The 12,655-nt window shown below is 44.8% G+C and overlaps 1 protein-coding gene across 1 annotated transcript; it reads right to left on the reverse strand.

Moving 5' to 3' along the window:
* Nucleotides 1–838: 838 nt before the first annotated feature.
* Nucleotides 839–3,091, reverse strand: LOC141027066 (protein FAR1-RELATED SEQUENCE 5-like). Its single transcript, XM_073503986.1, has 3 exons — nucleotides 1,490–3,091; nucleotides 944–1,300; nucleotides 839–859 (listed from the first exon to the last, which is right to left on the reverse strand). Exons 1-3 carry the CDS (start codon nucleotides 3,089–3,091, stop codon nucleotides 839–841), a joined length of 1,980 nt encoding a protein of 659 aa, XP_073360087.1.
* Nucleotides 3,092–12,655: the final 9,564 nt, after the last annotated feature.

Here is a 12,655-nt window from a genome sequence, read left to right on the forward strand (position 1 = left end):
TGGCACACATGATCTCTTGCACAAACAATGCTAGGTTTCCAAGGTTTTGTATTTTTTTGAATTTTTTTGAATTTATAATGCCCTCTAGACTGACTGCTGAAAACATCGGTCTATGCCTCAAGGGGGCATTGTAAAATAATTTTTTCCAAAAATTTCTTTCATAGACATGTTTGGCACATGTGTGTCACCATGTACAAGAAAATTTGGGTGATTTGGAGGAGGTGATTTGGGTGATTTGGAGGAGGTGGTGGGCAATGTCAGTTCGAAAACTCTAGAGATACTTCCTCAACTAATGATGCGACCCAGGGACCTTCATGCAAAAACTAGGCACCTGCATGCAAGAGTCGGGGACCTGCATGTGAATAGTGATTCATCAAGGCCTTGACAGCTGCTGGCACAGCGGCTGCCGCCCGATTTGCATGCAGCGAAGATGAACGTGCATGCAGGTTTCTCAAAAATTTCAAGCACACCCTACTGGGCCCCGCTTATTTAAAAAAGACGTCAGTCATTAATGATCTATAAATGAAGAATATGCATGATGATTATGAATATGCGTGCAGAAATACATCACAAAAATTATTCTACTCGAAAATAACAAGTGCTCCATGCTAGCCCTTATTCCTGTTCGAAATACATCATCATTCTTAAAGTTGGACATCAAATGATACACACAGAAAATGAAAACGAAAGATGTCGAACTAATACAGTAACATGGCAGTACAACCGCACTTCACTAAATTACTGTCACGATGAAATAGAATGTAAAGACCACGTCACACAAAGCTGAATGGCACACGACTTTCTCTGGCTCATCGTCAGTTCATGCTGTATGTAGACATCACAGTTCAGCCTCGAGATCCTACACAGAAGAATAGAATAAATCACATGGACATCAATTATGAGTAAAACACATGCAAAAAATAAATATGAACATATTTCGTACCTCTAGCAATTTAGCGCATTTACGTCGATTGTGACCAGGATTCTTGCAATAGCCACACATATTCTGTGATCTTGACTTCTTTGTCTTTGCCTGTAGCCTTTTCTTCGATGCACCTCGGCCTGGCACATGCACGGGATCCAGAACCTTATCAACTTTCTCCGAGTGCGGCATCAACGGGCCAAACCTAATGCTGTTATGTTGAGCATTAGTTGACTCCTTGCTGTCAGCTTGTTCAAAACTTGATTGCTTGCCATGATGTTGTGCTTCCAAAAGCATCTTTAGACGGTGATAGTCCTCATCAGAGTGGCATGCCTTGAAACTTGCGCCGTGACTACAATTCCGCAACTCGCGGTACCTCTGCAGGCTTACCGAATAGTCATACATCTGGTTTTTTCTGGTAGGTGCGTATGCACATTTTGCATTCATAGTCCACCTAGTGGGAACGCAACAACTGGGCAGAATTGTTTGTTTTAAAATCCCCAGTATGTAAAAAATGTGGGAACATGGTGTGCCTGCGCATTCCAGCTTACGGCAAGAACAACTCACCCTGTGCAAAAGACCTCCTTGCTCTTCAATGCGCACTCCAAACTTTTTATCCATTCTTTCCTGCTTGGACACAACATAAGTGGAATCTTCTGATCCATCTAGTATCTCTCTCATCTGACATTTGCTGACAGCATCTATGCTCCATAAGACCATCTTAAAGACACTAGGTGTGAAAACTGTTGCGGCGTGTTTCTCAAGCGGCGAAGCATTTTCCTCTGTAAATGGAACGGACTGCAAGGCTTCGACGTCTTGGAGAGCTTCGTTAATCCGTCGCGACGCAAGGCAACGCTCATAGTGCTCTAGCATTTCAAACAACGACATCTTACCCTCAAGATGCGTGTGTAGCACAGAGTTCAAGCTCTCACTCCTCTGATTGCTGCTCAATCCTAGGAAACAACGCCCCTCAAGATATGGAGCACACCACAACTTTCTCATCTGATACATCTGATGCAGCCAAGACTCCTCACTGGTTACTTTATTCCGTTGTAAGAATTGTATCCATTTTATCTCATGCTCTTCAATGAAAGAAGTATCATAAATGAAAGATCTGAATTCCTCCTTTACGTCGTCATCATGCAGATGGCGTACAATGTTCTGCTGAATGTGCCATATACATAGTCCATGGTTTGAGTCTGGCCAGACCACCCTGATTGCTCTCTGCATTGCAAGGTCCCCATCTGTGATCACAGATATTGGATGCTTCTGTGCCACGCAATCAGAAAAGGTCCGCAACATCCACTCGTATGCCTGGCTTGTTTCATGAGAAATTATACCACAGCCAAAAATAACAGTGCTGCGGTGGTGATTCAACCCCACAAACGGCACGAATGGTAGATTGTATCTGTTGGTTCTGTATGTGCTATCGAAAACAATGACGTCTCCGAAAGCCTCGTAGTCAAGTCGCGATTGACTATCAGCCCAGAACAGTCCCTTCAGATGGCCATGCTCGTCTACCAAGTACTTGAAGAAAAAATCCACATCTCGCTCTCGCCTCGCCATCATGTGCATGATCACCGTATTAGCATCACCGGCACTGATTGTCTCCTGCTTATTAGCATGGCAGAAATTATAAATGTCCCTCTTTATGCATCCAACCTTATCAAATCCACCGTATTGAAAGCACAAAATATCCATAATACGGTATTTGCGGATCCCACATTTTTCCATGTCCGCAATGTCCGCTTTCTGCTCATCGCTAATTCGTCTGTGCGAACGCAGCAGACAAGAAAGATCCCATGGGGCTAGAGGATGGCTGTGCTCATCGATGAAATCCTTGACAAACCACCGACCGGTTTCCTCCTGTCTCGTAATGACCAATTTAGCATTACACCCAACACGAGTTAAACTTCGTGTCCTCCTCTTTCTATCTTCCATCTTTCTTTTCATGTGCTTCTCTTCGCGAAACCCTTCACGACTACACACAATTTTCCTTAAAATTATGTATTTGTTGGATCCATCCCACTCAACGTAGCTTTTCCTCACACTAAAACCTTTTTCAAGAGCATATTTGTTGTAGAATTCATAGCCTTCAGCCTCACTATCAAACATCTTGCTGACAACATTTAGATACTCGAACATACTCTCATCACTTGCATACGCCATGTCTTCCTGCATATGACATGTGAGGGAAACCAATCATCAACATCTTTCTGTTTATCAATGTTGCAGGTGTAAAATAGCTCATAGGCAAAGACAAGTGCATGGAAAAGACTTTGCTCGTTTGACATGTGAGGGAAACCAATCATCAACGCCCAAGTTTAATTCCCCGCAAGATCGGACGGCTAATAAAAATCAGACGTGATCAGAGATGTAAGTACTGCTAAATTGAATTGCATGCACTAGGGAAACCTAAATCGATGATGACTAAACAAATCTAAGTAGGAAGTGCAGGCTACGAATCAAAGTAAGTTGAGATTCAGGCGATACATACCTTAAGATGCAAGTCCGGAAGCGATGGGATCACTGGGGGGCTTTCTCCTATACCGCCGCCGCTGTCGCCACCGACACTGCCGCCGCAGATGTCACGCCTTATTCTTCTTCCTGCATCCGACCACGTCTTTTATAGTGAAGGGGACCAGGAGGAGGACGAGAACGACGCCGACGACGGTGAATTGGTTCCTCTCGCCGGGCTCGTCGGACAGAAGGAAGAGGACGAGAAGGAGGACTTGACCGAGCTACTAGATCTAGACGTGGTTCTGGTCGAGAAGGAGGACTTGACCGAGCTACTAGATCTAGACGTGGTTCTGGTCGTGGACGTGATCGGTTGAATTTTTTTTTACCCTGGACCATTATGCCCTTCTCTGATTAAACTAATTAAGTTAATTCATTTTTAATCCCCCACCAGATCGGACGGCTAATAAAAATCGAAGGGGTAAGTACTTGAAAGTACTCCCAGTACCGCCCCAATCACTGTAAAAGGGCTCAAACTTTATATGCTCTCGATATGTGTGTTGTAAAGTCTGAACATGTCTGTATAATATGGATATCTCCTACAACAACATAAAGTTTAGCATCGTGGAATCTGTTAATACATATAAATTTCCTGGAAGTTTCTTGGTGTTACTAATCAGATCTTAAGTACGTAGCACCTATTAGTAAGCAAGTCCCAACACTATACAACAGAATACATAAACTGTACAAAAATCAACTCACATGTGTGCTCTGTTATTTATAGTACATCAATTTAGCAAAGGGGCGACGTTAAAATAACCAAGTAGAAGAAATAATACGCAGAAGAATTCCCAAGAGATTAACTTGTGCATCATTTTTCAATCTTCCTTGCTGCTTGGAATAAATACTGCTAAGGTGCCGCCTACTTGAAATTCTTAATGCATATACATTCCCAGCCTTCAAAGATCACTATCAAAAGAGATTCCATCGGAACAGACCAGAATTTATGCTTCCAAGATGCACATATCTCTATTGGACCATTACATGCATAAAATTCAAACAACAGATCAAAGTTAACAAAACAATAATATTTTGCTTGTCAGAAATGTACAGAAGTATATTTAACAAACCAAGTAATGCTCCAAAATGAGTTAACCACTTTCCAATAAAATTATAAGATCACGCTAGATTTCAAAAAGTAGGTTAAAATATGGTTTTAAAGAGCATGAAAAGGGTTAAGAAACTTATATAGTAATCCTCCACAGAAGTGTTCAGTACACCATACCACGCATTGCATTGATGCATTGGCTAGAATTAAATTAGTACTTTTGACGCCTCAAGGTTAGCGCCGGTTGCCCAACGAGTAATCCATAAGAGCGAAACCGCTTTCCTAAAAGGTAGAAACATTCTTGAAGGGCCTATTGCTCTATCGGAGATAATACACGAGTTAAAACGAACACGTGGACAGGGCGTTATCCTCAAGCTCGATTTTGAAAAAGCGTACGACCGCGTAAACTGGGAGTCCGTGCGGGAGGTCCTCGTCAAAAAGGGTTTTGAGGCGGGGTTCGTACACCGGATCATGCATCTGATCTCGAGTGGCAACACCTCGATTATAGTCAACGGCGAAATGGGGAAGTTTTTCCGTAATAGGAAAGGGTTAAGACAGGGCGATCCCATCTCCCCACTCGTCTTTAACTTTGTGGCAGACGCTTTGGCAGCTATGCTGTCCAAGGCCAGCGAGGCCGGACATGTTAAGGGACTCGTCCCACACCTCATCCCGGGTGGTGTGACTCATTTACAATACGCAGACGATACCTTGCTTCTGTTTAAGCCCGACGACCATAGTATCGCTTCGATTAAGCTTTTGTTACTTGCCTTTGAGATCCTATCCGGACTCAGAATAAATTTTCTTAAAAGCGAGGTCATTACCATGGGGATGGACGACCATCAAAGCTTTCGAGTCGCAAATCTACTTAATTGCAAGCTTGGGAGCTTTCCAATAAAGTATCTGGGGCTTCCTATATCTCACCGCAAACTCTCGATTTTAGAGTGGGAGCCTCTGTATGGGAAAGTGGCCAATAGGGTAAGCCCGTGGCGAGGGCGTTTTATGTCTTCTGCGGCGAGGCTCATTTTAACTAACTCGAGCCTCTCTTCCCTTCCCCTATTCACTATGGGGATGTTCCTACTAGCCGATGGCGTGCACGCTAAGCTAGACACACCGCGATCCCGGTTCTTTTGGGAAGGAACTGGCAGCAAGCGGAAATATCACCTGGTAAAGTGGGCGGCTGTTTGTAGGCCAAAAAAATTCGGAGGTTTGGGAATCCTAAACTCCAAACTAATGAACGTCGCCCTCCTGTCCAAATGGTGGTGGCGGCTTGCCCAAAACGAGACGAGTCTCTGGGCTCAGCTGCTAAAAGCCAAGTATTTCCCGAATGGGAATCCCTTCAGTGCCTCGGCCAACGGCTCCGTGTTTTGGAAAGGGATCCAAGCGGTACGGCCCGCTTTTGCTATTGGGGCCAAATTTCAGATTAACAATGGACAATCCACTCGGTTTTGGCTGGATCATTGGCTGGGCGCCTCTCCCCTTTGGCAAAGTCACCCCAACTTATTTCGGATTGCCACTAACATCAACATCTTAGTGGGAGAGGCAGCTCGTACTGACCCTCCAGCGATTCACTTCATGCGGGCCCTTTCCAACGCCGAACGAGAGTCATGGGACGATATAGTTCATCAAATTGGTGCCAACCATATAGGGACGGGCGATGATTCGGTAGAATGGAGCTTGACAGCTTCCCGGAAATTCTCGATTAAGTCCTTATACAACAAGCTTACTGAAGGGACAGCGCTTGATATAGCTAGGGGGCTGTGGAAGGCAGGCCTGCCCCTGAAAATTAAAATCTTCATGTGGCAAATGTTCAGGAATAGGCTACCCACGTCGGATAATGTGGCCAAATGTAACGGTCCAGCTGACGGTACTTGCACTGTGTGCGGTCTAGGTGAAGATGCAAACCACGTCTTTTTTAGATGCCACCTGGCCAGGTTCACGTGGAGTGCAGTTAGGGAAGCTTTCCACTCGAACTGGAACCCAACCTCGGGGAATGACTTGATATCCATCCTCAAAACCACGAGAGGGACCAGTAGTAGAATCGCTTGGCGTTGCGTAGGGGCGCTACTCTGGGCTATTTGGACGACGCGCAATAAAATTACGATTGAGAAAAAATTCCCTAACCACCGCGCGGATGTGATCTTCAAATGCCATCTTTTTTTACAGACGTGGACTCCGCTGGGGAAGGAGCGCGATGCTGAGCGCATGTCGAAGGCCATGGCGCGCATCAAGACTATCCAGGTGATGGCTAGACAAGACCCGCCGAGTCGATGATGATTTTGGAGCCTTTTAGAGGCTGTTCCATGTTAGCTAGGTCTTCAGCGTTGGATGCTTTGGCTGGTTGTATTGATGCCTTCGCGTTGAACCACCTTTTCATTTCGTTGCTGTCCTGGACCGATCTGTTTATTTTGCTTGTACTTGATGTATCCTGTTGAACCTGCTGCCTGAGGGCTTTATTAATTTAAAGCCGGACGCGTCTAGCGTCTTCGTTCCAAAAAAAAATCTCTGCAAGAGAAGAAGAAATAGGTCTGACATGCACCAATGTAGACAGTTTATGTAATAATTGAACAAACCTGATCTTGTATCTTATTTGCCACCGAGTTAGGATGTAGGATATCGCGGAAGACCAGAATTTAGCCGACAACCTAGCTAGATCACTGTGCCGGTCGATTTCTCAAAAGAATACTCCACTAATGGATAGCAAGATATATATTCACATCATGGGTGTGCATGTATTTGCTAGCAATTATCCCTTCCAGGAGCTACGCAAGACCATATTCGTGATCTGCGATAGACCTATAATAACACTAGGTAGATACATCTGGGAGAAAGATCATAGACTGCAGACGTGAGGGACATGTAGAGGTGAAATACTTGATTAATCTACCTAATACGACTCTTGTCTACACTTTACAGCTTACCTAATTAAAGAGCCAATTTGCATACATATGGCAGCCCATTGCCTTAACCTTTGATGATGCTCTTGACATAGCAACATGTCCTTATTTGGTTTGAGTCCTTCGAACATTAGGATGACGCAAAATGGGGACGGGGGCTGACGGCCTGCAACATTAACGACCATGGGAGATGAGAGATTACATGTAATTAAACATTACCATGTTAGACTAGGAAAGCAACATAAACTTATGGAGGTCAATTATTGACAGTCAGATTTACTTTCTATTGTAACATGATCCACAGTTCCAAACCCTGTTTTCTAATGCTTTGTGGTTGTGTCTCATCAAATGTACAACTAGGATACTGTATAATCTCAGCCATTATAACTCGTCTATGTAACTTAAGATTCAAATCTGAACCACCAATATCAAGAAAGAGAAAAGGTCAAAGATGTTGAGACATGCAAATTTACCTGCTATATAGAGAAATCTGGGAAGCATCTATCACTTTAGTGTGGGATGAAACGGAGGGCACTGTTTTGTACAGAGAAAATCGCAGATCAAGAGAACCTATCCGAGGATATGAAGAGATTGCATCGGTGCAACACCAAGGGAATGAGATGAGTCATCAATTGGGGGAGAACCACGATTGCAAAACCGGCTGGAGGTGTGCCATCAAGAGAGAGAGAGAGAGAGAGAGAGATGTTTGATCAGTAGGAAGCAAGTTGCGTTGGCTTGCCCTCCTACCGACATCGATCAAAAAAAGAGGAGGCCATGCTTAGAATCGGGACTGGCGAGGGAGATAATGTAGAAAGAAGGCAGAGGAGATCGTGCTAACCTGCGGCATCGTTCATGGCGATAAGAGGGCCGATTAGAGCAAGGGAGATGGCCTTGGGACGACATCAGACGAAGGATGTGGACGATAAAGATCGTCCATAATGGAGAGATGACCAGGCGTGAGCAAGAGGCTGTGCGTACATGAGAGGAGAAGAACGTGGAGGCGTTTTGGCGATGGAGAGGAAGGAGACACGTGAGAGGTTGGGAGAGAAAGATGTGTGACCTGAGACAGGCGTACAGGAGGCATGCGCGAGAGGCAGAAAGGAGGCGTGCACGTGGGACTATCTACCGGCTAGAGATGACCTGATGTTTTTTTTAACGGGGAGATGATCTCATGGTTAACACAGTAGATTTTCTCAGGTTTTGTTTAGATTATAACCTAAAAGATAAGAAGATCTACACCGTAATAATTTGGTCCCACAAGATGAACGGTTCCTAATTGCTGATTAACGTGGGAAAAAATAAGAAAATCTACACCGTTAATTTGGTCCCACAAGATGAACGGTTCCTAATTACTGATTAACATGGAGACTTTTAGGGAGTCTCTAATTAGTATAGGTATAGATAGATAGATAGATGGTCAAAATTGAATATGAATTGAAGGTAAAGAACGTTACCGCTGATTTTTGAAATCCATTGTTCAAGAAGATCCCGAATTGCACTTCAGTTTCAATACACTCATTATGAAGCACTTACCAATTGTAAATGGTTGACATGAATACAAAATCATGAAAGTAATATTGAGAAGAGGAACCGGCTAAGAAAGGTCCGAGAAAATTCGGCATGACCTTTGTTGAATATTGAACATATTGAGTACAGAAATACGACGAAACAGAAGTTAGTCAACGTTTCACCAAAACGTTGGCACTAATTGTCAAATCTGTGTGAATAACAATATTGTAGTAGCGAAGCTTACGAAAGTAATATTGAACATATTCAGATATTATAAGGCCACTTCTATTGAGTGATAAGAAATGAAATTCGGCATGAACTTTGCTTAAAAAGTTAACATATTGAGTGATAGAAATTTGGCGAAACGGAAATGAATCAACGTTTTGCCAAAACCTTGTCACTCCTTTTCAAATCCCTGTGAATACATGGTAAGCCCATGCACTTTTCATAGGTAAGAAAATGCAAACACATTGTCACTTGTCATATGTATAGGTTAACCGATCCTAAAGCCTAGTTATCTTGAGGCAGATCCTTGAGCAATCAGACAAGCACTTTGATCGCATATTTATTCTATTAGACAAAAAAGATCACATATTTTGCACTTTGTTCAAATGAGAGTTGTCCCCATAGGGAATTATCCTCTTTCTCGGTATGATCTCTATCATCATCTCTATTACCTTTATAAATTAACCTATCATACCTAGGTCTATGAATTTCTCTATCAACTCCATTACCTTATGCTTACTAATGATGTTCCTACATATGATCCTAAATTTCGTTAGGAGTTGTTCCCCGACATACAAAAAAGGTTATTATACACTCCAATGCAACCCCATCCCTTGAAAAAATAAGGTAGCACTAAAGAACACAGACATAATATAATATAACATTGGCGGATTTTCCGGCAGCGGACGTGACGGCGAGAAGGTGGCAGCGGTCGAGGCGGACGATGGCGACGGTGCTCGAGGAGGACGTCGAGACGGCGAGCAAATCCTGCGGCGGCCACTCGAGGCGGACGACAAGACGTCGAGCAAATCCGGCGGCGACGGGCTAGGCGGAGGACGAGATGGCGAGTGGATCCGACGGCCGTCGCAGAGGCGGACACGACGGCTAGCACATCCGGCGGCGGTGCGGGTCCGAGGGTTGGCGGCGGTGGTCGAGGCGCAGGACGACACGGAAGGGTGGAGGGAAGAGGAACTGACTGAGAGAAATGAAGATAGGGGGAAATAAAAATAGACCGGGACGGCTAGGCGGGGGTGGAAGGGTAACTGTCTGGGGAGAGTAGTGGCGGGTAGAAACGTACGCCCGTCACCGTAATTTTTTTTCGATTTGCCAAAGTGTAGTTGTGACGGGTGCACGACAGTGCCCGCCACTGCTTTATGCAAGAGCAATGGCGGACAGTGATGTCTTGCCCGCCAGTGCAATTTCCATCCTGCGGCCTTATTTGGAAGAGCCTATCTGTGACGGGTGAATGCTCGCGCCCATCACTGGACTACCGTTAGCTTTGGCGGTTGAGACCTAGTACCCGCCACTGCTATTTTGGAAAATTAGCAGTGGCGGGTAACCTGCCCTGCCTGCATGCCCCTAATTATAGTTCACCTATATGGCTTTTCCTAGTAGTGTTATTAGAAGGAATCTTCTTTGTTACTATTGGTCTTCCCACAAAATTCTGATTACTAACCTGTTTGCCGGGTTTCACACACATCTTGTTGTGATGAATCTTTTGTATTGTTTTGACTAATGCTAACAGGCATCCGAGTGACATGCATGCCGTCTATTGCACCCATCTTGATCTGAGTAACCATTTGTGTTATTTTTGCTCATTACAAACAGCTCATATGGATGAACTGTATGCCTCGTATCACATACGCAACTCCTTTTCTGAATTATGCTCAATGAATCAGTCATCACACACATTTTATTTTCTTGGAGACGATTTTATTATCATACCATTTGTGATGTATGCACCGCACACAGTTCGGTCTCATGGTGTGCGATAGATGTGTCATCTTAGGATGTCACTGCACTAGTGGGGGAGGAGAATCCCGGTGCCTTCGATCTAGTTAGTAGTTTAAGTTAGGATTTTTTTTATTTCTCGCAGGTGCGGCACTTGGGCATATGGTGGCGCTTTTTTTTTTGAGTTTGTCTTCCGGACTTCGATCCTCCTCGAGTACGTCCATCTAGACGTAATTGACCAAGCTTCGGCGTAGATTCTCGCCATCTCCTTGTGGCGCTGACATTAGGGTTTTTCCTCATGTGGTGTGATTTGGCGTCAGGTGGTTCAAATATATGCAAGTGTTCAATGGCAACGACTACGGCTCCAGGGCTCTGGTCCTTAGGGGCACATGCACGAAGAATTTTCGGCTGTCATCGACAAGGTCAAGCCAGCTCCGGTAGGGGAGTGTCGACAACGGCATGCCAGCGCCTCTTTCTGGCGGCAGTAGTGGTTGTTAGATGGTCTCTGAATCTTAATATAACTTTTATTATGTGTGACATGCTTTGTACTTCCGGCGAACTTTCATAACAGATCTAATCTTCTCGCAAAACAAAAGTATGAATGCATCTGGCTAAATTTACTAGTTACCAATAGCAATCGTCGTTATATGGTAAAAGATATCCATGTCCCTTTTTGGTGACATGCATCACCACCCAAGCTCTTTCAGTCGGGCCCTTCCAAGCTAGCCACTGCCATAGCAAGGGCAAAGCTCTCGAATTTGTCCATCTCAAGGATACCATGTTTTCCAGCGAGACCGCATAGCTTTTGTATTATTGAAGCAAGCATGCATACTCGCTTCAGTGTCACACCTCCAGTTGTATCTGCTAGTACCTCAATGCTTTGTGCACACCATATAACACTTCGCGACTAGCTATGTATAGGAGAGCTACCCATAGTCGATCACTCATAGTGACTAGCTCCCGAACTAGTAGTTTCATCTATGGCCACCATCCGTTCTCTCCGCAAAAGATGGAGAGCCAAGCAGTACATCTCCGCAGCTATGCTGGGAACGCTGTTTGCTGTCGCCCTGGTGGCTGCTACCTCCATCAGCCTCGCCCCAGCACGGATGAGGTTCTCCGTCGTGAAAGCGGAAATCGTTACCTACAGAAAGCCACCGACCGGTCCGGATACCAACACACACTTGAACTTAAACCTCGTGGCCAACAACACCAGCCAGCGCACGGCGGTGTGGTTCGACTCCATGAGCACCGAGATATGGTACGGCCCTGCAGCCACGGCGTGGGTCCGGACCAAGAACGCGTGGCTACCAACCGGCTGGCAACCGCCGAGGAGCTTGATCAGCATCAACATGTCGATTGACTATGGGTATGTCCCGAATAGTGATGCTACCGACTACTGCCGTGTGGTAGTGAAGTCGAAGGTGTTTTTCAGGTTCGGGTTAGCTAGCACAAGGCCGTTCACCATCAAGTTCTCCTGCTTGAATGTAAATTTCGTCGATAATACCAGTTTGCCCGTCGTATGTGGGTAGCTGGCTAGTGTTCTCGTCGATCAATTTCTTCTCTTTGGTTCTTTTTCTCTTTCTCTCTTTGTTTCTTGAGATCTCGAGAGGTGTGTACGTCTAGTTCTAACATGTGTGCAATTTATGGATTGCTATGCCCTCTGTGTGTGTCCTCGATTGATTCACCTCCGGACCTTTAACGATCTTGATTCAACGATACTGCATGTAGTAAATTTTGTTTGTGGTCCTTTCGTCATCTGATCTCAATCTTCTCCCTGCACGCGCCGGTGTGAACTGGAAAGCACCCCAT

This window comes from Aegilops tauschii, chromosome 1 (genome assembly GCF_002575655.3).
Source record: "Aegilops tauschii subsp. strangulata cultivar AL8/78 chromosome 1, Aet v6.0, whole genome shotgun sequence".
Lineage (NCBI taxonomy): Eukaryota > Viridiplantae > Streptophyta > Magnoliopsida > Poales > Poaceae > Aegilops > Aegilops tauschii.